The sequence below is a fragment of the Oncorhynchus gorbuscha genome, linkage group LG09 (assembly GCF_021184085.1).
Source record: "Oncorhynchus gorbuscha isolate QuinsamMale2020 ecotype Even-year linkage group LG09, OgorEven_v1.0, whole genome shotgun sequence".
NCBI classification, from domain to species: Eukaryota; Metazoa; Chordata; class Actinopteri; order Salmoniformes; family Salmonidae; genus Oncorhynchus; species Oncorhynchus gorbuscha.
The window spans coordinates 28,636,665-28,659,776 of NC_060181.1; the positions used below are offsets into that span (position 1 = coordinate 28,636,665).

The 23,112-nt window shown below is 44.4% G+C and overlaps 1 protein-coding gene across 1 annotated transcript in view; it reads right to left on the reverse strand.

The window, feature by feature from the left end:
* Positions 1–11,878, reverse strand: part of LOC124043357 (retinoic acid receptor alpha-A-like) — a 124,197-nt gene extending 112,319 nt beyond the window's left edge. Inside the window, exon 1 of the mRNA XM_046361891.1 lies at positions 11,185–11,878. Coding sequence (XP_046217847.1) covers positions 11,185–11,341 — 157 coding nt within the window. The 5' untranslated portion in view covers positions 11,342–11,878. The remainder of the gene's footprint in view (positions 1–11,184) is intronic.
* Between the last annotated feature and the right edge of the window lie 11,234 nt (positions 11,879–23,112).

Consider the following 23,112-nt stretch of genomic DNA (forward strand, 5'->3'; position numbering starts at 1 on the left):
CGTGGACTGGGATATGTTCCGGGTATCTTCTGAGAATAACATTGATGTATACACGGAAGCGGTGACTGAGTTCATCAGGAAGTGTATAGGGGAACCAGAAACCGTGGATACATGGCAGCATTCGCGCAAAACTGAAAACACAAACCACCGCATTTAACCACTGCAAGGTGACTGGGAATATGGTTGAATACAACCAGTGTAGTTATTCCCTCTGTAATGCAATCAAACAGGCAAAACGTTAGTACAGAATCGTGGAGTCACAATTCAACGGCTCAGACACAAAACGTATGGGGCAGGGTCTACAGACAATCACGGATTACAAAGGGAAAACTAGCCACATCACGGACACCGCCGTCTTGCTCGCGGACAAGCTAAACACCATCGCCCGCTTTGATGATAACACAGTGCCACCACTGCGGCCCCCCCCCCAAGGACTGTGGCTCTCATTCTCTGTGGCCGACATGAGAAAGAAATTTACGCGTTATCCTTCGCAAAGCTGCCGGCCCCTCCGGCATCCATAGCCGCATCCTCTGAGCATGCGCAGACCAGTTGGCTTGACTGTTTACGGACATATTCAGTCTATCCCTTTTCCTGTCTGCTGTCCCCACTTGCTTCAATATGTCCACCATTGTTCCTGTACCCAAGAAAGCAAAGGTAACTGAACTAAAGGACTATCGCCTCGTAGCACTCACTTCTGTCATCATGAAGTGCTTTGAGAGACGAGTTAAGGATCATATCACCTCCACCTTACCTGCCACCCTAGACCCACTTCAATTTGCATACCGCCCCAATAGATCCACAGACGATGCAATCGTCATGACACTGACCTATCCCATCTGGACAAGAGAAATACCTACGTAAGAATGCTGTTCATTGACTATAGCTCAGCATTCAACACCATAGTACCCTCCAAGTTCATCATTAAGCTTGGGGCCCTGGGTCTGAACCCTGCCCTGTGCAACTGGGTCCTGGACTTCCTGACGGGCCACCTCAACTTCCCTGATCCTCACCACATGGGTCCCACAAGGGTGTGTGCTCAGCCCCCTCCTGTACTCCCTGTTCACCCATGACTGTGTGGCCACATACGCCTCCAACTCGATCATCAAGTTTGCAGACGACACAACAATAGTAGGCCTGATTACCAACAATGACGAGACAGCCTACAGGGAGGAGGTGAGGGCCCTGGGCGAGTGGTGGCGGGAAAATAACCACTCCCTCAACGTCAACAAAACAAATGAGCTGATCGTGGACTTCAGGAAACAGCAAAGGGAACACGCCCCTATCCACATCGACGGGACCGCAGTAGAGAAGGTAGAAAGCTTCAAGTTCCTTGGCGTACACATCACTGACAATCTGAAATGATCCACCCACACAGACAGCGTGGCAACCTCAGGAAGCTGAAGAAATTTGTCTTGGCCCCTAAGACCCTGACAAACCTTTACAGATGCACAATTGAGAGCATCCTGTTGGGCTATATCATCACCTTGTATGGCAACTGCACTGCAGTGGATGGTGTAGTCTGCCCAACACATCACCGGGAGCACCCTGCCTGCCCTCCAAGACACCTACAGCACCCGATGTCACAGGAATGCCAAAAAGATCATCAAGGACATCAACCACCCGAGCCACGGCCTGTTCACCCCACTATCATCCAGAAGGCAAGGTCAGTACAGGTGCATCAAAGCTGGGACCGAGAGACAGCTTCTATCTCATAGCCATCAGACTGTTAAATAGTCATCACTAGCCGGCTACCACCCGGTTACTCAACCCTGCACCTTAGTGGCTGCTGCCCTATATACATAGACATGGATTCACTGTCCACTTGAATAATGGAACACTAGTCACTTTAATAATGTTTACATACTGCTTTTCTCATTTTATATGTATATACTGTATTATATTCTACTGTATTTTAGTCAATGCCACTCTGACATTGCTCGTCCTAATATTGATGTATATCTTAATTCCATTCTTGTACTTTTAGATTTGTGTGAATTATTAGATATTACTGCACTGTGGGAGCTAAGAACACAAGCATTTCGCTTCTAAATGGGACTAGATAGAGGTGTTAGGGTTAGGCACTGGACCTTGGTTTGAACCACTGAAGGGCACTATGTTTGGATCAGAGGTTCATGTCATGTGACTGTTGCTAACCTCCAAGCCACCCTCCCTGCCTTGACCTTTGGGCGCCCACCCTGTGACCTGTTGAGGTAAAAGGCAAATTGGAAACAGTGGATGTATAAAGAGCCAGAGCTCTCACTTTCCTGAGCGATGCAACAGGTGCGAGGCACTTCAAAGCTTTCATAAAGTGAAACAAGAAGCTAAGACAGACATAAAGAGAGACGAGGGGGAAAGAGAGAGAGAGCGAGAGAGAGAGAACGTTCAAATAGAGAGAGGAATCGAGAGGCAAAGAGAGAAATGTGATACGATTCTTTTTAATCCTTTCTTAGAAATAAGAGCCTGACTACGTTGTTATGATTCTCCAGTCTACGGCAGGCACATTAGGGGGTAATTTGAACCACACGTCAGCTCTGGGGATGTAGGAACACACACACACTCTGGAGTTGTTAGAACATGTCAAGATGTCTGATTTTTCTGCAAGTTATACTTTGGAACCTTAGCAGTAAAGGAGACCTGCATTAGACAGGCTACTAATCTCTGAGATAGAGACAACCCAGCAAACAGAGGACATTCCCAGAACATTAGCTAAGATTCACATTAAGTTATTTTAAACTAATGAAACATTTGGGAAACCTTTAAAGAACAGAAAAATGTGTTCTGATAATATTTTTGCAACATCAGGCAAATGTTTTATACAATCATTGTTTAATCATCAGCACAACTGAACATTTGACACAACCTGACAAATGTTCTGAGAACATTCACAGAAACCAATTTGGTTTGCTGGGAAGTTCCTCAAAAGAAGTCTGGAAACCCCTTCAGTCTAATGGTTCAGTGGTTCTACAGCAAAAATAGAAAAATCCATTTCCTGCTAATTGTTTCATTTTTAGCAGTAATATAAAAGTGAGTTACCATCCATCATGTCAGAGTGACATTTGACAAATGTAAGAGGGAAATAAAATAAAAGCACTCTTCCTTTTTCCAATGTAGTCCGTTGGTTCTCTCAATGGGAATTTCTTCCTCGGGAGGGTAAGTGAACTGCATCCAAGATGTCCAATCATTGTCTTCAATGTAATCTACTCACATTCGCCGATTCATGGACGTCTATATCTGGGTTGCATACGATTTACACGGCCCAACTTCACATACGCATTAAAATGCTAATATCGTCAGCTGTGAGTGATGGGGGGGAATCGGCCTCAGCAACAATTATATGAAAAAGATCTTTTGTGCACAAAGATGATGACTAAAGTGTCTTATTAGACATTTTCAAATTTGACTTATCTATGGAAATTGTCTTTCTGGACCCGATGTCAGTTAAACTGCAGTACCGAAGCATGATTGTAGCAGTCGAAACCGTGCTTCCAGATCAGGACCCTGGCCCCTTAGGTGGCATAGCCTGGTCCCAGATCTGTTTGTGGTGTATAGCCAAATCCTATGGTCATTGTCATTGCCAAACAGAGAGAATGGCCTGACAGATCTGGGACCAGCGGGCAGTAGTGTGGTGTGGTGTTCCAGCACCAGCGTTGTTTCAAAGTTGTTACCCTTCTTTTTATCCCCCCCATCCATCCCCCCTCTAACCTCTTAGTTGTCCTGTCACATACCTGCAAAATCAGCTTGGTGTGAAAGCTGTGATCATGGTCTTTCATGTCCCTATCTGAATCACATTAAGCCTTAAAGAGAAAAACAGGGACAGGACCTAATTAACATATCATGCTGTTATCTCAAGCATGGTCTGTCTGTCTGCTCGTTGTTTACAACAAAGGGAGAACTTGGCATTGGACATTGCTGTTCAGCTTCAAGGATGTAACTGCAGAGAAAACATGAGACTGTTGATACATGTGTATGGGAGCACACACGTGTACACACACAATGTCACACACTTAAGCATGCAGGCACACACAAAAACACGTGCATGTGCACACACACGTGAACCCGCCCACACACACAAACGCACACACACACTTTATTAACTATTATGCCTGCCCATGTCATACATAATCCATGCAATACAAATCAGTATTGCCTACTTCACTAGAAGAATAAGATGACAAAGGGATGAGAGTCAACTAACCTCAGAAATATCTGAACAAGTCATTTTACCATCAATTTTGTGCTTTACTTGACAATGGCTAGCGCTTAGACCCTTTAAGTGAACGTGTGAATCGTTTCAATGTTGGTATTCAAGTCCTGAAAGGCTTTGGGATTACAGCTTCCAATGCCATATGAACTACAGACAAAGAGAAACCATTCATGCTGTATTGTAGTGTAGTGTTATACCCGTATTGTCACGCCCTGGTCGAAGTATTTTGTGATTATCTTTATGTATTGGGTCAGGCCAGGGTGTGGCATGGGGCTTTTGTATTGTGGTGTGTTTTGTCTTGGGGTTTTGGTGTGTATATTTTGGGATTTTAGCTAGTGGGGTGATCTAGCAAAGTCTATGGCTGTCTGGAGTGGTTCTCAATCAGAGGCAGGTGTTTATCGTTGTCTCTGATTGGGAACCATATTTAGGCAGCCATATTCTTTGAGTTTGTTGTGGGTGATTGTCCTTAGTGTCCTTGTTCCTGTCTGTGTTAGTTTACACTAGTATAGGCTGTTTCGGTTTTCATTACGTTCTTTGTTTTGTAGTGTTTGTCTTTTAGATTCGTGTTACGTTTTTGTTCATTAAACATGGATCGCAATCTACACACTGCATTTTGGTCCGACTCTCCTTCACCACACCTAGAAAACCGTTACAGAATCACCCACCACAACCGGACCAAGCAGCGTGTCAACAGGCAGGAGCCGCAGGAGAGGCAACAGAGGCAGCAGCAGCAGGAGCAGCAGCAACTACAGTGGGAGAGGCTGCACTACTTGGAGAAATGGACTTGGGAGGAGATTCTAGACGGGAAAGGACCCTGGGAACAGCCTGGAGATTAGTCTGCCAGAAGTGCCAGTCAGCCAGGATCTGCCAGAGGTGCCAGTCGGCCAGGATCCGCCAGTCGGCCAGGATCCGCCAGTCGGCCAGGATCCGCCAGTCTGCCAGGATCCGCCAGAACTTCCAGTCGGCCAGGATCTGCCAGTCAGCCAGGATCTGCCAGTCAGCCAGGATCCGCCAGTCAGTCAGACTCTTCCAGATCTGCCAGTCAGTCAGACTCTTCCAGATCTGCCAGTCAGTCAGACTCTTCCAGATCTGCCAGTCAGCCAGATTCTTCCAGATCTGCCAGTCAACCAGACTCTTCCAGATCTGCCAGTCAACCAGACTCTTCCAGATCTGCCAGTCAACCAGACTCTTCCAGATCTGCCAGTCAACCAGACTCTTCCAGATCTGCCAGTCAACCAGACTCTTCCAGATCTGCCAGTCAACCAGACTCTTCCAGATCTGCCAGTCAACCAGACTCTTCCAGATCTGCCAGTCAACCAGACTCTTCCAGATCTGCCAGTCAACCAGACTCTTCCAGATCTGCCAGTCAACCAGACTCTTCCAGATCTGCCAGAACTGCCAGTCGGCCAGGATCCGCCAGTCAGCCAGAATCCGCCAGATCCGCCAGTCAGCCAGGATCTGCTGAGACCACCAGCCAGCCAGGATCTGGTAGATCTATCTACCTGCCTGAGCTTCCTCTCACTCCCGAGCTTCCTCTCACTCCCGAGCTTTCTCTCACTCCCGAGCTTTCTCTCACTCCCGAGCTGCCTCAGTCCCGAGCTGTCCTTCAGTCCCGATCTGCTCCTCAGTATAGTGGGGTTCTGGGTGAGGACTACTAGGCCATGGTCGGCGGCGAGGGTGGACTATCCAGGGACGCAAGGAGAGGGGACTAAGACATTGACTAAGTGGGGTCCACGTCCCGCGCCGGAGCTGCCACCATGGACAGACGCCCACCCGGACCCTCCCTATTGTTTTGAGGTGCGTTCGGGAGTCCGCACCTTAGGGGGGGGGGTCTGTCACGCCCTGGTCGAAGTATTTTGTGTTTATCTTTGTGTATTGGGTCAGGCCAGGGTGTGGCATGGGGTTTTTGTATTGTGGTGTGTTTTGTCTTGGGGTTTTGGTGTGTATATATTGGGATTGTAGCTAGTAGGGTGATCTAGCAAAGTCTGTCTGTCTGGAGTGGTTCTCAATCAGAGGCAGGTGCTTATTGTTGTCTCTGATTGGGAACCATATTTAGGCAGCCATATTCTTTGAGTTTGTCGTGGGTGATTGTCCTTAGTGTCCTTGTTCCTGTCTGTGTTAGTTTTCACTAGTATAGGCTGTTTCGGTTTTCGTTACGTTCTTTGTTTTGTAGTGTTTGTCTTTTAGATTTGTGTTACGTTTTTGTTCATTAAACATGGATCGCAATCTACACGCTGCGTTTTGGTCCGACTCTCCTTCACCACACCTAGAAAACCGTTACACGTATGACTATCACTCCTGTCAAAGGATTCAATACATAAAATATTCTCAAGTTTTTCAAAGACTATCCTTATATTGTAACTTTGAGTATATTTTTTTTTTTTTGCATTCACCAATAACCTTGAATTCTATAAGCCTATACATAATAGTACCTATGGTAACTAATATACTGTACATTACTGTCCTGATATCCATTCTATAATGGAAAACAAACAAACAAAGAACAATGTCCATAATATAAAACTAAGCTATGAATTTAGAAAATATTTCTGTTTTAGTGCATGCATCAAACTTCATATCATCACACACACACAAACACCTTCTCATTGTATCCTTTGTACAACCATTTGTTTTCCTGCTCATTCTAAAAAAAGAGGGCTTTTGTGTGTGTATGCGAGTGTGTGTGCTTGTGCGTTCCTGTGTGTGTTAACAGAGCGCAGCTCATAGTGAATAGATCGAATTGACACCCTTGGGGCTTCCATTGCACTGAATAAATTCATTAATAAAAAACTAAGTTTCAATGACCTCTTCAGGAAGCTCTTTAAATTAAAGTCCAATTTAAACGGGTCCTTATTTAAACATGAAAGGGGGCAGAGCGTTGCAAGACGAGTGCAATGCCACAAGGCTAATGTGAATGTAGTCTATGCATATGAAATAGTGGGGGGAAAGAAAGATTGCCCAATCGGTTCAACCTTGTTTTGCTACATTGCCTTGGTGATGAATACAAGCAAATCTGTTATCAGGATAATTTGCAACACACACACACACACACATACATACACACGTGCACACACACACACCCTCTGTGCATGAATGGAAAATGGTTTTCTAATGCTAATCAAAGGCACCTTGTGTGTGGTGATTAATGAACATGATGAGTTACTTATACTTTAATGTTCAAGATGATTTAATTACGTAGAACACACACACATGCACACATACACAAGCACGCACACACACACAATGAACACACAGTGGTGTACTGAAATGACGAGAAATGATGACCTTTTCTATTAGTGATCACACCACAGTGACAAGATAATAGTCTTATCAATCATGAACGGAACACTGCACTAGCTACTACACCTGGAGACTATTATAAATCTATGGAATACAGTTATTGCATTCCCTCTATTCTCTCATGTAAGGCATTCACACAAAGGCAAACACACACATACCTTTCTTATACATAGGATACACACAGTATGCACACATAGCAGCTCAGCTAAACCATCAATTAAGATGACCAAATGTAGGTAGAAACTATAGGATATACGTGGGATTAAATCTGCTTTGCCAGATAAACTAATTTGCTATAATTTATGGGGCATACAAATGCAAATGCAAAATATAAACAAATCTAATTAAACAAATAAACAGAGGCTATTCATGTAAAACCAATGTAGCCTACTGTAGGAGCGCAGTGAAATGGAGTGAGTAGAGGGTGAATAGTAGCCACCTTCTCCACTTTCGCTGTTACTGATAAGGGCCACTTCACTGTGATTTGTGCCTGTAGAGCAAACACTTCCTGGAAAGTGTAGTGACGTGACCGACAGTACAGCAGTGCTTAACATTATATGATCTCCGGTCATCATACTATCAAAATAAACCAAGTGGGGGGGCCTTAAACAAACACTTATATTGCCAGGAGATCACACCTTCTCAAGAAGCGGAGTGGAGGTGCCTCAGGCAAACACACACAGATAAGGCAAGTATTCCATAAGCTAAGGTTATTATCGGACTGCAAACCACTGACTTCTTCTCATCACTGTGTGATAGGACAGAGAGACTAGCCTACTTCTCTGAGTGAGTGAGTAAAAAAAAACATGTTTAGCAATGTTCTGCGTATGGAGTGTGTAAAGAGAGTGAGTGAATGTGTGCCATCATTCTTGCCAGAAAAAAAGGGGCTGTCTCATAGACAGCATTCGGAAAGTATTCAGACCCCTTTACTTTTTCCACCTTTCTTTTTTTTTACGCTACAGCCTTATTCTAAAATGGATTGGATTATTCTAAAATTGTTTCCCCCCCTCATCAATCTACACACAATTCCCAATAATGACGTGCTCCAGCAGGTGTATCTCACTGATCATCCCTAAAGCCAACACCTCATTTGGCCTCCTTTCCTTCCAGTTCTCTGCTGCCTGTGACTGGAACGAATTGCAAAAATCGCTGAAGTTGGAGACTTTTATCTCCCTCACCAACTTTAAACATCTGCTATCTGAGCAGCTAACCGATCGCTGCAGCTGTACATAGTCCATCGGTAAATAGCCCACACAATTCTACCTACCTCATCCCCATACTGTTTTTATTTATTTATTTTTCTGCTCTTTCACACACCAGTATCTCTACCTGCACATGACCATCTGATCATTTATCACTCCAGTGTTAATCTGCAAAATTGTAATTATTCGCCTACCTCCTCATGCCTTTTGCACACAATGTTTATAGACTCTTTTTTCTACTGTGTTATTGACTTGTTTATTGTTTACTCCATGTGTAACTCTGTGTTGTTGTCTGGTCACACTGCTATGCTTTATCTTGGTCAGGTCGCAGTTGTAAATGAGAACTTGTTCTCAACTAGCCTACCTGGTTAAATAAAGGTGAAATATTTTTTATTATTTTTTAAATCAAGGATCTCTCTGTAGTTTTCTCCGTTCATCCTTCCGTCGATCCTGACTAGTCTCCCAGTCCCTGCTGATGAAAAACATCCCCACAGCATGATGCTGCATCCAGAAGTGACGCTTGGCATGCAGGCCAAATATTTCAATTTTGGTTACATCAGACCAGAGAATCTTGTTCCTCATGTTCTGTGAGTCCTTTAGGTGCCTTTTGGCAATCTCAAAGTGGGCTGTCATGTGCCTTTTACTGAGAAGTGGCTTCCGTCTGGCCACTCTACTATGAAGGCCTGATTGGTGGAGTGCTGCAGAGATGGTTGTCCTTCTGGAAGTTTCTCCTATCTCCATAGTGAACCCCTGGAGCACTGTCAGAGTGACCATTGGGTTCTCCCCCGATTGTTCAGTTTGGCTGGGCGGCCAGCTCTAGGAAGAGTCTTGGTGGTTCCAATCTTCTTCCATTTAAGAAAAATGGAGGATACTGTGTTCTTGGGGACCTTCAATGCTGCAGACAATTTTTGCTACCCTTCCGCAGATCTGCGCCTCAACACAATCCAGTCTCAGAGTTCAACGGACAATTAATTCAAATTTAGGAATTGGTTTTTGCTCTGACATGCACTGTCAACTGTGAGACCTTATATAGACAGGTGTGTGCCTTTCCAAATCATGCCCAATCAATTGAATTTAACACATATCTAAAAACCTGTTTTCACTTTGTCATATTGGGTTATTATGTGTGGATTGAAGAAGAGAAAAAAAGTACCTTAATCCATGTTAGAATAAGGCTGCAACGTAACAAAATGTGGAAAAAAGTCAAGGGATCTAAATACATTCCCAATGCACTGTAAAACAGGTCTGTCTATAGCCTTGGAGCAAGCCGTTCAAAATGAACCCTGTTGAAAAGTTGGAGAGAGAATACAACCTATATGTATGTTTATTTATTTTCCCTTTTGTACTTTAACTATTTTAACATAGTTACAAACACTGTACAAAGCCATAATATGACATTTGAAATGTCTCTATTCCTTTGAAGCATTGGTGATTGTAATGTTTACTGTAAATTTTTTATTTATCTTTTATCTACTATCTATTTCACTTGCTTTGGCAATGTAAACATTTAATGTAAACATATGTTTCCCATGCCAATAAATCTCTGAATTGAGAGAGTGGGAGAGAGAGACTTGCGAGCATCTCTATGCTCTACGTCCTGGGGTTATAGCCGCCCCCTGTCATCGCTCTTTTTCTGGGAGGGAGGGAAGTGTCAAGGCACAGCCTGCCCGTGTTTACTCTGTGCATTCCTCCGCCCAGTGTAGGAACCAGGAGATCACATAATGCTTGCGTCCCAAATGGCACCCTATTCCCTATAGTGTGCAGTACTTTTAACCAGGGCCCTATAGGGCTCTGGTTTAAAAGTATTGCACAATGTAGGGAATAGGGTGCTATTTGAGATGCAACTACTGAACATACATCAGCCTGCTGTAGAGAGATGTTTCCACCTCCAGAATTTACGACCCAAGTGTGTACAGATGAAATATGACATGGCTAGGACTAGGAGGAATGCTTCAAACACAGGGCCATATCACAGTGACAGGACAAAAAAAGTGTTGAGTTGTTACAAATGAAGTCAATGGCTGCTCGAAAAGTCATTTGAGATATAAGAACAATTTATGTTTTAAAGAATTATGGACAATAAAGTATCGATTCTATTATGTTCTATTCTTGCATGTGTATAATTCTCCAATAAATTATCTAACTAGTTACTTAACACTCAGACACAGGTATGCCCTACAACACTGTTTATGGCACATTAGGGTGATTTAAGGGGCAATGATGGGGGTCACAAGTGTGTGTGTGTGTGTGTGGTCATTAAACGCATCAGAAGAGAGGAAATGAGAAGACAGGAAACACTGTGAGGAGGGGTGCATGGACACAATATAAAGAAATTATCAAAGAGATTAAGTGGACAAGCCACGCACATCATGGCTATTATAATTTCATTATGTCATTATTATGATAGGGTACTGTTATGAAGCTACTAGGTTGTAGGCTGTAGACACGTGAAATGAAAGGGGAAAAAAGTTAACCTACAATGTGCGCTCCGGCGGTGTTGCCAGTCTCTCTGAGCGAGCCCGCCGAAGCACGCTTTCAGTGCCTTCTCTTGTAGCATGCACGAAGAGGGACTCGAAGTGTAGAAATCCAGCATTTGTCCCGGGCTCACCGCTAGCAAATCCATACAATCAAACATGATTTCCCTTAGTCGCAAAAGTCTGCCTGTTATTGTATCCCTTTAAATATAATTTACGTGTGGATAATAATCACGAACATAAATGCACACAACTCCATCAAAGTCTGCCCCTTTATGGCACGTAAAATATTGGTCTTCTTCCCAGACTATGTCATGAATTATGACAGACAACACCGCTAAAAGCTTGTAATTGACCCAAATGATGATTTGCCATTTTCCTCTGGTGTCCGGTTGTTGAGACGAAAAGGTGTCAGACAGTCAGTCACCTACGTAACGTTCCAACGTGTGTCAGCCAGTCAGTCACCTCCGTAACGTTCCAACGTGTTTATACTTTATTTTTGCACAGCCCGGTCCAGTGCGCTTAACAAGCTCCTCGCTCGAGCCCGCCCTATTGAAAATATGTTCTTATAAATATTACAGATCGCGTTTTTAAACCATATCTCCCCGTTCGGATGACGAATGGGTTATCCTGCCTCCATGCAGCTCATTTCATACTAGTTTGCTCACAGAGAATGAAAGATTGAATTGCCTAATATATGCGAGTGAACTTTCTATGAACCCATCCGAGACTGCTAACCTTCAAATGACCCAACCAGTCTGACATCACCAAGTCCCAGGATTCTCACACACCGTGCAGCGCGAGCATTACAACCAGCAGCAGCAGCGCGAGCCAGGCTGAAAGAAGAAACGCAGGCAGCTCGAGCTCACCTCGCATAATATTATTTTCCCTTGAAAGAACACGATACATGATATTTTCGTGCGATAAAAACACATTTCTAAATTCATGAATCAAAGTAGCTCACTTAGATTTGTTCACGATCTAACCAACCGTGGTAAGGTATTATTACTCTGTATCACAGCAAAAGTATAGGCTACAATTGTTAAAAATATTGTGTAAAACTAAGCAATCTGATAAAGACAAACATATAAAGAAAACGCAAAAGGAGTAAATCTTAACATTTCAATACTTTTTCAATTTCAGAGTTTTACAAACACACATTGTTTTGTCAGTAGCCTAGGGTACTTCTGACAGCTGTTGAGCTGCAGTATGTGATCAGAGAAATTCTATATAGTGCAAAGTTATTATGTAGCCTAGGCTATGTGTTTTGACATGCTTACAGCTTCAAGATGTTTTCTTATTATTTTATGACCAATAGTTAGTTACTTAAAATCTCAGTTGTTGTTTATTCTCACATGTGCATTACTGCAAGTTAAGTTAAATTAGGAAAGTTAAATCTGAATCTTTACAACTAGATTTGTTTCTAGGCTACTTAATCTATGCATTATACACACTGTTACAGGCAGGGACATTTTAATATCTCGAAATCCTATAATTAGAGGAAACAAGTTTGTAAGAATAGGGTTTTAGTAAGGGCATGAATAATACAAATAATACTGTAGTTTGAGTGTTTGTGACTTTGTGTTTGTGAAGAACCAAAGAAAGATCCAAAGAAGTAGATATACTCAAGTGTGGAATTTGTGGAATTTGTGGAATTTATGGAATTTGTGGAATTTATGGAAAATGTGTTTTTCAAAATGACAAATGTGCATTGAAAAAACTACCTACAGTTCACAGAAAATATAAGGACATATTGGTCCTTTGTGGTTGGTTGGGGAAGGGAGTGCACCATGAACCTCACCACGACTATATAAACATCCCATTAACCATCTCTCTAACTCTGCACGTGCCACACACACACACACACACGTACCCCCTCATAGCCTAGGCTATATAATAACTTTGCACTATATAGAATTTCTCTGATCACATACTGCTGCTCACGAGCTGTCAGAAGTACATTGCCTCATTACTGTTATATTATTGTGTTACTTTTGATATTTTTTTACGTTAGTTTATTTGGTAAACTTTTTCTTAACTCTTCTTGAAGTGCACTGTTGGTTAAAGCTGTTTTTAAATCCACAATCTGTAATTCATATTTCAGTGATTCTAAATCATTAATAGAAATAGCCATGGAACAGCAGTAACCATTACACATAACACCTTTAAGCTGACATCTTTATAAAATGATTATGATTTCCTTCTTGTGCCAAAGTTGCTCAGGATATAATTCATTATCCTGCTATAGGCTACTGTTGAGCTGCACTTCCTTGAATGTTGAGGGAGGAAGTGTAGCATGTAATTGAGCCCGTTATACAGTGATAACCTAGTGGGTGGGTGATCCGCTGTGGTAAAATAATAACGTTATACTATTCTATTATATTCAGTTATGTTATGTAGAATACTATCAGTATGTGATCTTGCAGGCGTTGATTCATCTTTGACCTAACTTTATTAAACAAGCACCACTCGTCAGGATAGCCGGTTCTCTGGACAGCTGAACGAGTAGAGCAGGGACTGTGCATAAAGTAGAGAACCAGAGGCTTTGGACCTTAAGCTGTCAGGAAGAGGGGTTCAGAGAAGTCGGTCACTCCAAAATAATAATTAGCTCACTTGGCATTCCTTCAACATTGTTAATTGGTTACACCCTAACTTAAAATCTCCAGACCTAAAATGTGCCTGATTATTATAATAAAGTCAAAGTATTTCTATTTTACATGTAATTTCAACTACAATATCAGCTGAATTACAACCAGGTTTGGGGTCAATTCATTTTTAAATTGAAACTGAAATGAATTAAATGAATAAATTGACAAATCCTCAGTGACAAATGAGTGAACTTTATTTCACGTGCTTGACTTAACTAAAATTAAAACTGAAGTGACCCCCAATCCTTCCACAAACCCCAAGGGGAGTTTAGCACTGATTACATGTTATGTTGTATGTTTATAACCCAGATAAGAAACAGTGAAAGTCAACAGCCTGGTTCTGATAATGTTGGCTTATTAACAACAAAATCCTAGCTATTGCCTGGGGTGGCCGGTAGCCTAGTGGTTAGAGCGCTGTCCAGCAAATCCCGGAGCTGACAAGGTAAAAATATGTCATACTGCCCCTGACCAAGGCAGTTAAGCCACTGTGCCCCGGTAGGCCATCATTGTGAATAAGAATTTGCTCTTAACTGACTTGCCAGGTTAAGAAAAATTATATAGTCTCACTGAAAGTACTTGCCAAAGTAGCCAAACACTGAATACTTCAACAGCAAACACTGAGGAAGACTTGACAAGTTCTTGTCATGACCTGTGATTATGTTGCGTGGATGGGATGAACATGTTTTTGAGAGAGAGATAGTTTCAGGGATGCTCAGCGGGTGCTCATCTCTTTTGCAGAGGAGAGACTGATCCCCTCGATGCTGATGAATAATGTAGCAGAGCCGAGAGAGTGGAGAGAGCAGAGAGCTGAAAAGGAACCCCTGTCCCCACCACATACAGCCTATACCACCTGCCTCCCGACGGCTCGCCCCACTGTAACTGTATCCCCTCTCCCCTTACACACAGACACACACCCCTCCACTACCCCATTAGGAACCCCTGAGCCTCCCCCTGTTACACAACCTGCACCCCCCCATCCTGATCGCCACACTGTAACAGTAACCTACTTGCATCCCCCCACCCCCCCACCACCATCACCTGCCCCCACGGCTGGCTCGCACCACTGTAACAATAACCTACATGCACTCCCACCCCCTCCCTTACCCCACCCCCATGTACCGCATAAGCCAGACCTATCCAGGTAATTTATCCACATGGTTTAGATTCACCGGTAATTAGAAGATGACAATGAACTTGTCTTTCAAGATAAGATACTTTCTGACATCAAGTGCTCCTCCAGGTCCTGCAGCTCCCTGGGAGCCCGCTGCCAAAAACCGAGCAGGCTATGACCATGGTAAAGTCCTACAGCACATCATTTAACATGGCTGGACAAAGCTACAAAGCTGGAGGTTTAGGCTACACATATGAAGTATGCAGGATAGGTAGCAGGTACTAGCCATAGGTGCTATTTAGTTTGAGCTCACTCAGGAAAGAGACTTTCAATCATTGCTTAAAGTGCGTGCAAGAGACAGAGAGAGAGCAAGAGAGAGAGAGAGTAAGAGACAGAGAGAGAAAGAGACAGAGAGCAAGAGACAGAGACAGAGAAAGCAAGAGACAGAGAGAGTAAGAGAGAGCGAGAAAGATAGAGAGAGAGAGAACGAGCGAGAGAGATAAAGAGAGAACGAGAGAGAGAAAGAGAGAACGAGAGAGAGAAAGAGAGAGAGAGAGAAAGCAAGAGACAGAGAGAGCAAGTGAGAGAGAGCAAGAGAGAGAGAGAGAGAAAGAAAGAGGGAGGATAGCATTACCACTGCATGTTCGTTCCACAACTTCAGGTATCTTTTACATTATTTCCAATTTATTTTTCATGAGCAAACTTTTGATAGCATATTAATGGAGAGGATGGAGGATTTTAGCACTGGCAGTAATTCCTGCTTGGGTCGCTCAGCGTTCAGATAGCTATATTTAGTTACACTTACACGCTGCTTATTTAATTGAAGCCGCATGACTAAAGAGGAATATGATGAAGTGTAGACTGGAAACGCACACATTTGGTATTCTCTGGTTAGGAAGTAATGTGATATGCAGAAAATGAGAGATTCAAATCTTTCGTTTTTTCTGGTCTTGTGCCTGAGCTTTAAAGGATTCCGTTATCACTTTGTACGATAGAGATACTTTGTCACTTTTATTTTATTGAGAAAATAATGACTGTGTATATACTATATTTGACAAGGTGGTAACAGTATTAAGATGAACATGACTGTTATGTCCATGTCAGGTCTACTCCTGCTCCTCCCCTCCGGTGTGCCACGTCACCAGAATACTAACCACCGGTCCTGGGAATCAACATTGTGCACACCTGGCGCTCATCATTACGCTCACCTGGCACTCATCCTTACGCTCTCCTGGCGCTCATCGTTACGCCCTCTTGGCGCTCATCATTACGCTCACCTGGCACTCATCCTTACGCCCTCCTGGCACTCATCGTTACGCCCTCCTGGCGCTCATCATTACGCTCACCTGGCACTCATCATTACGCTCACCTGGCACTCATCGTTACGCCCTCCTGGCACTCATCGTTACGCCCTCCTGGCACTCATCGTTACGCCCTCCTGGCGCTCATCATTACGCTCACCTGGCACTCATCGTTACGCTCACCTGGCGCTCATCGTTACGCCCTCCTGGCACTCATCGTTACGCTCGCATGGCGCTCATCGTTACGCTCGCATGGCGCTCATCGTTACGCTCACCTGGCGCTCATCGTTACGCTCACCTGGCGCTCATCGTTACGCTCAACTGGTGCTCATCGTTACGCTCATCGTTACGCTCACCTGGCGCTCATCGTTACGCTCACCTGGCGCTCATCGTTACGCTCACCTGGCGCTCATCGTTACGCCCACCTGGCGCTCATCGTTACGCTCACCTGGCGCTCATCTTTACGCTCACTTGGCGCTCATCATTACGCTCACCCGGCGCTCATCATTACGCTCACCTGGAGCTCATCATTACGCTCATCATTACGCTCACCTGGCACTCATCATTACACTCATCGTTACGCTCACATGGCGCTCATCATTACGCTCACCTGGCGCTCATCATTACACTCACCTGGCGCTCATCATTACGCTCACCTGGCACTCATCATTACGCTCATCATTACGCTCACCGGGCACTCATCATTACGCTCATCATTACGCTCACCTGGCACTCATCATTACACTCATTGTTACGCTCACCTGGCGCTCATCGTTATGCTCACCTGGCACTCATCATTACGCCCTCCTGGCACTCATCATCACTCTCACCTGGCGCTCATCATTACGCTCTCCTGGCGCTCATCATTACGCTCTCCTGGAGCTCATCATTACGCTCTCCTGGCACTCATCATTACGCCCTCCTGGCACTCATCATTACGCTCACCTGGCGCTCATCATTACGCCCTCCTGGCACTCATCATCACTCTCACCTGGCGCTCATCATTACGCTCTCCTGGCGCTCATCATTACGCTCTCCTGGCACTCATCATTACGCTCACCTGGCACTCATCATTATGCTCACCTGGCACTCATCATCACTCACCTGGCACTCATCATTATGCTCACCTGGCACTCATCATTACGCTCACCTGGCACTCATCATTACGCTCACCTGGCACTCATCATTACGCTCACCTGGCACTCATCGTTACGCTCACCTGGCGCTCATCATTACGCACACCTGGCACTCATTACGCTCACCTGGCACTCATTACGCTCACCTGGCACTCACCATTACACTCACCTGGTACTCATCATTATGATTCACATCTGGACCTCATTACCTCCCCTTTATAGGTCCCTTCCTTTTGTTCATTCCTCAGTTGGTACCTGTGTTCATGTTACCTTGCTTCTGTTACACTATCATGTTTGTTGTTTTCATTAAACATTTTACCTGCACCTGCGTCATCGTTACAGAATAACACCTTATCTAAGGGAAGCATCGGGGAGTGTTCCTTTGTTTTTTTGTGTTGGAAGGTATGTCGGTTCCGGGTGTCAGTACTCGAGCTACCAGGGAGGCCTCAGCCAGCTTGTCGGGCTCTCACGTCTCAGCCGGTTCATCGGGGTCTCACGCCTCAGCCAGTCCGTCAGGTTTCTGCGCCTCAGTGGAGGCGACTGGTCCACTCCTGATCCCCGGGATCGTCCCTTTGGTCGGCGTTCTGCGGCTGGAGCCGCGCGCCGGGGAGTGGGCACTGTCACGTATGCTCTCTCTCCGGGGCTCTAGGTCTCCATGCTCAGCCGGATCGACAGGTTCCCACGCCTCAGCAGAGGTGACCGGTCCGCTCCTGATCCCCAGGACCATCATTTTGGTCTGTATCCGGTGGCTGGAGCCGCGCACTGTGTGCTCCCTCTCTGACCTCTAGGTCACCAGGCTGCTGATTATTGTGCACACCTGTCACCATCGTCACGTGCCTCATTACTCACCTGGACTCCATCACCTCCTTGATTACCTTCCCTATATTTGTCACTTTCCTTGGTGGACCAGAGAAAGCCCTTTCCTATTGCAGCCATCACTAAATGTCTCCAGGTGGATAAAGTTGTGAAGAGGTAGAAGAGTGGAAGAAATGGAGGGGTGTAGAAGTGGAAAGATAGAGATGGAGGGGTGGAAGGAGAGAACTGTAGAAAGAGCAAAACAGGGTAGGTTATGAAAAAAACTCAAACCTAACAAAATCCAAAAGTGCTGAAAGATCAATTTATTTCCCCTCTTCTCTTTTCTCTACTTCTTTTCACACCTCTTGTTCTCTTTTTTTCACAGTTAAGGCAACATATTTTCATTTAGTACATGTCTTTCCACAGCTTGTGTCTTAGTTCGCACTGTGTGGCCTTGATAGGGGCTCTAAATAGTATCAGTCACCAATAACAAAAAAAGGAAGCGTTTTGGAGGCTGATATTCTCCAGTTCTTTGTGACTCTTTGACCCTGTTTGGGGCATTCTGTTCTCTTCCTCCTCACTCAACCCCACACACATTAAATAAACTAAACACAACCAGAGTCTACCCCGTACATTGTGATCTATTCAATTAGAACAAACCATTATTGTTATACAAACCCACACAAATATTGTTATTTCCAAAAGTATTCAAAATAATATTGCTTATCCGATCAGTGTTCAAGGGTTCTGTATGGTGTAACTGTTAAAAATATGCCTGCATCTCAAATAGTACCCTATTTCGCCATTTAGTGTACTTTTTTTAACAGGGCTCAGAGCCCTGCTCAAAAGTAGTGCACTAAATAGGAAAGAGGGTGCCATTTGAGATGCAGCCATAGTGTGATGTTTGTATGTTGTTTCATAACTGTTTGCTGCAGCATAATACTGTAAAAGCAATGGTACTGTGTGTTATGTTATTAACTCCATATGAGAGGACTATCGTCTCAACACTTACACTATGTCTAAGGATATAATGGAGAATGCATTGCCTGACATTGATTTGTTGATTGAGTAGTTGCATGGATCAATGTCTATAGAAATCCATTTCACCGTATCAATATTCTTTACTATCGCTCGATGAATTGAGGCTGTGTACAGTAGATTCACAATGGATGCCTTCACACAAGAGAGAAGGTAAGAGAGATGGAGTGAGATATGATGGAACAGAACAGTGGAGACAGACATGGAATCATTGTGATTGTAAAATGTATGACTGAGCTCTTAGAATCTCCCACCTCGGGAAGTCATTGTGGAACCTCAAGCACAACATTACAACCTTGTTCCTCTCAGGACAATAGCTAATAAACATCAACATCTGTGTGGGTGAGCTTGATTGGTTTATTAAGACATTTATCAGTGTAGCAGAGGCCAGGGGTGCAGAGGGAGGAGAGAGAGAGAACGTTACAATACAAATCAGCAGACAATAAAGTCAGCTCATTTAGAGCCACACACATGGGCACGCACACACACTCATTTAGAGCAGGCATTTTAAGTACCACAGTAATGCAATGGGTCCCCTGTTGGATATGTGGATCAATGTAGACGGTATAATTACACTTCAGTCTAAGTGTCTTGATGTGAGCTCACACACTTCTCTCTCTCCCATACAAAGAACTGTCAGTGCCGCTGGACTCATTTTTATCAGCAGTAAGTAATGTGTGTGTGTGTGTGTGTGTGTGTGTGTGTGTGTGTGTGTGTGTGTGTGTGTGTGTGTGTGTGTGTGTGTGTGTGTGTGTGTGTGTGTGTGTGTGTGTGTGTGTGTGTGTGTGTGTGTGTGTGTGTGTGTGTGTGTATAAACCCTTAGAGGTCATTACAGTTAATAAGAGCATTTGTATAACAAATGAGTGATGTGAAATAATTGAGGATTGTTTTGCTAATAGTCCTCCTAACGTGTTAAATGCAGTAAATAAAATAAATGATACAAACACCCACCTTCATTACAAACATTTGTTTATCCCAACTGGCTATGTTGTTAATAACCGTTAATGTTATATGCACATCCCAGCCCACCTGGGTTGGGGTCAATTCAGTTTAAGCGGAACCTTTAAACCTACACAAATGGCTTCTAGTTGCAGAAACTCACACTTTTATTCTAGTGGCAGTCAAAAGACAGTGAGTTCCTGTTCTATCTGGTCAATGAGCTTCCTAACATCACGTTAAGAGAGTACAGTAACAGTACAACAATACACCTGTATCTTTCACCCTCTCCAGAGGAAAACATTTCATTTCAGAGGGAGTGATCGAGCAAAATCAAATTCTCCTTCTTTCCTCAAAGGTAAAAACAAAAATAAGTTATAAATGGTAGGTGATGGGGCTGTAGGGAGAGGGGGTGGGAGAAGAGGATAGTTCAAAGAAAGAAAGAAAAAAGAGAGCACAATTAGAAGATAGGAATAGGTGAATGAGCGAATAATCTTGTCCTTCCTGCTATTTGTGCTGATATTAACAATATATCTGTTAATTATTGTAACTTAGAGAAAATCTCTAAATGTTTACCTTCAATGGTTAAAAAGGCTGTCAATTCATCACATTAACAAAGCTCTCTGAACTGGGTAAATAAAACTACCTCAATATAAATTATGGTAAAAAGGGAGAGAGACGAGATGCAGGAAGCAAAGCTATCATCGGAACCTAATCAGTCTCCCTCTCTGCAATCTGTCAAATAAAATGTTCACTTTCCCTTTTTCTCTCCCTGAGCCTACCCTAAAAAAAGGCTCTATTATAATATTTGAAAAATACTTTTGGGAAAATATTTAAGACACACCTGAGCCTTTCCTCCACACAGAAACAATCTAGTCTACATAACCTTCCTCCCTTCCCCTTGCCTTTAAAGCCCCTCCCTTCACTCCACCCTCCTCCTATTTCCTGTGGAGGTGTGAAGGAGCCTCATCCTCCCCATCCTCCAGCCAAACAGCCTCCTGATCAGCCCTGCAGGCTTCCGAGTGTCTCTGCAAGGGATTACTGGTGTTCAGACAGCTTCACAAAGTGAGCCCCGGACCGTCTGATCAGAGAATAGCACTACTATCACACCATCTCTCACCACACCACACCTACACCTTGCCTAGCCACGCATCACGCCTTGAGGCCTGTGATTTCACACAGATTAGCACTCAAAGTCCCCTAAGCTCTCCCTCAGTACTCCCTGTATCGATGGCCATCATAAACGCAGACACACACTTAAGGGTCTATCACAAGTCCAAAGTGTGTACGCACAGCGGTGTTCTAGAATATTGGATCATTTTTCGAATTCTCAGCACAGCTGAAGATATTTCTCCAACTGTCAACACATTCAAATGAATAGAGGACACGTATGAGCCGCATTTGTTAGGAAATTTGGGGAGGTCCGCGTTCGGGCTGTGCGTTCACTGCAGATGGTGGTCTCAGAGACGCATAGCTATGCCACAATGGGACGTCGGTCTATAGTGTCTCTGCATCTGTCTCACACACACACACACTCACTACACTTTAGACACACACACAGACACAAATAGTTGCTCTACCTCACAAAGACACAAAGATACATAAAATAATATCTATTGTTTACAGGAAACAAATATAGATGATGTTGGGTGGAAAAAGGACTGGAAGGGAGACATATTTTTGTCATGGGCAAAGAAACTCAAAGGGGGTGATTATATTAATTAACAACAATTTTGATCCGAAACTGTGCAAACATATCCTCAAGGAAGATGGATCCTTTTAATTATGCTATTGAACCAAAAACATATCTGGCTAGTTCATCTATATGGGCCAAATAATGACGATCCACACTTCTTCGAAAATATATATATAATCTATTTGTAACGACTCTCCTCTTCATCTGATGATAGGGAATAGGAATCGTCAGACCAACACGCAGCGTGGTAAGTGTTCATTGTAAATTTAATTAAATAAACTGAACACTGAATGACAAAAAACAAAAGAGTGAACAACACGAAACAGGAAACAACTACCCACAAACACAGGTGGGAACAGGCTACCTAAGTATGGTTCTCAATCAGAGACAACGATTGACAGCTGCCTCTGATTGGGAACCATCCCAGGCCAAACACAGAAATACAACACACAGAACAAAACATATAATGAAAAACATAGAATGCCCACCCCAACTCACACCCCGACCAAACCAAAATAAAGACAAAAAAGGAACTACGGTCAGGACGTCCAAAGGTGCGGACTCCGGCCGCAAAACCTGAACCTATAGGGGAGGGTCTGGGTGGGCATTTCACCGTGGTGGCGGCTCTGGTGCGGGATGTAGACCCCATTCCACCTTAGTCTTGGCCCACTTAGGTGGCGCCTCTGGAGTGGGGACCCCTCACCGCGGGCGCCGGACAGGCGGGACCCTCACCGCGGGCGCCGGACGGGGGAGCGACTCCAGCAGCTCCGGACAAGGGGGCGACTTGGTTCTGGGAGCAGGCACAGGACTCACCAGGCTGAGGAGACATACAGGCGGCCTCTTCCTTGGCCGAGGCACCGGATGCACTGGGCCGTGGAGGCACACTGGAGGTCTCGAGCAACGAGCCTGCACAACCTGTCCTGGCTGGATACCCCCTGTAGCCCGGCAAGTGCGGAGAGTTGGAAAAGGCCGCACTGGGCTGTGCTGGCAAACCGGGGACACCATGCCTAGGGCTGGTGCCGTATAACCCGGGCCGAGGAGACGCACTGGAGACCAGATGCGCTGAGCCGGCATCATCCCTCCTGGCTCGATGCCCACTCTAGCCCGGCCGATTCGAGGAGCTGCAATGTAGCGCACCGGTCTATGCCTGCGCACTGGGGACACTGTGCGTTTCACCGCATAACACGGTGCCTGCCCGGTCACTCTCTCGCCATGGTATGCACGGGGAGTTGGCTCAGGTCTCCTACTTGACTCAGCTAATCTCCCCGTGT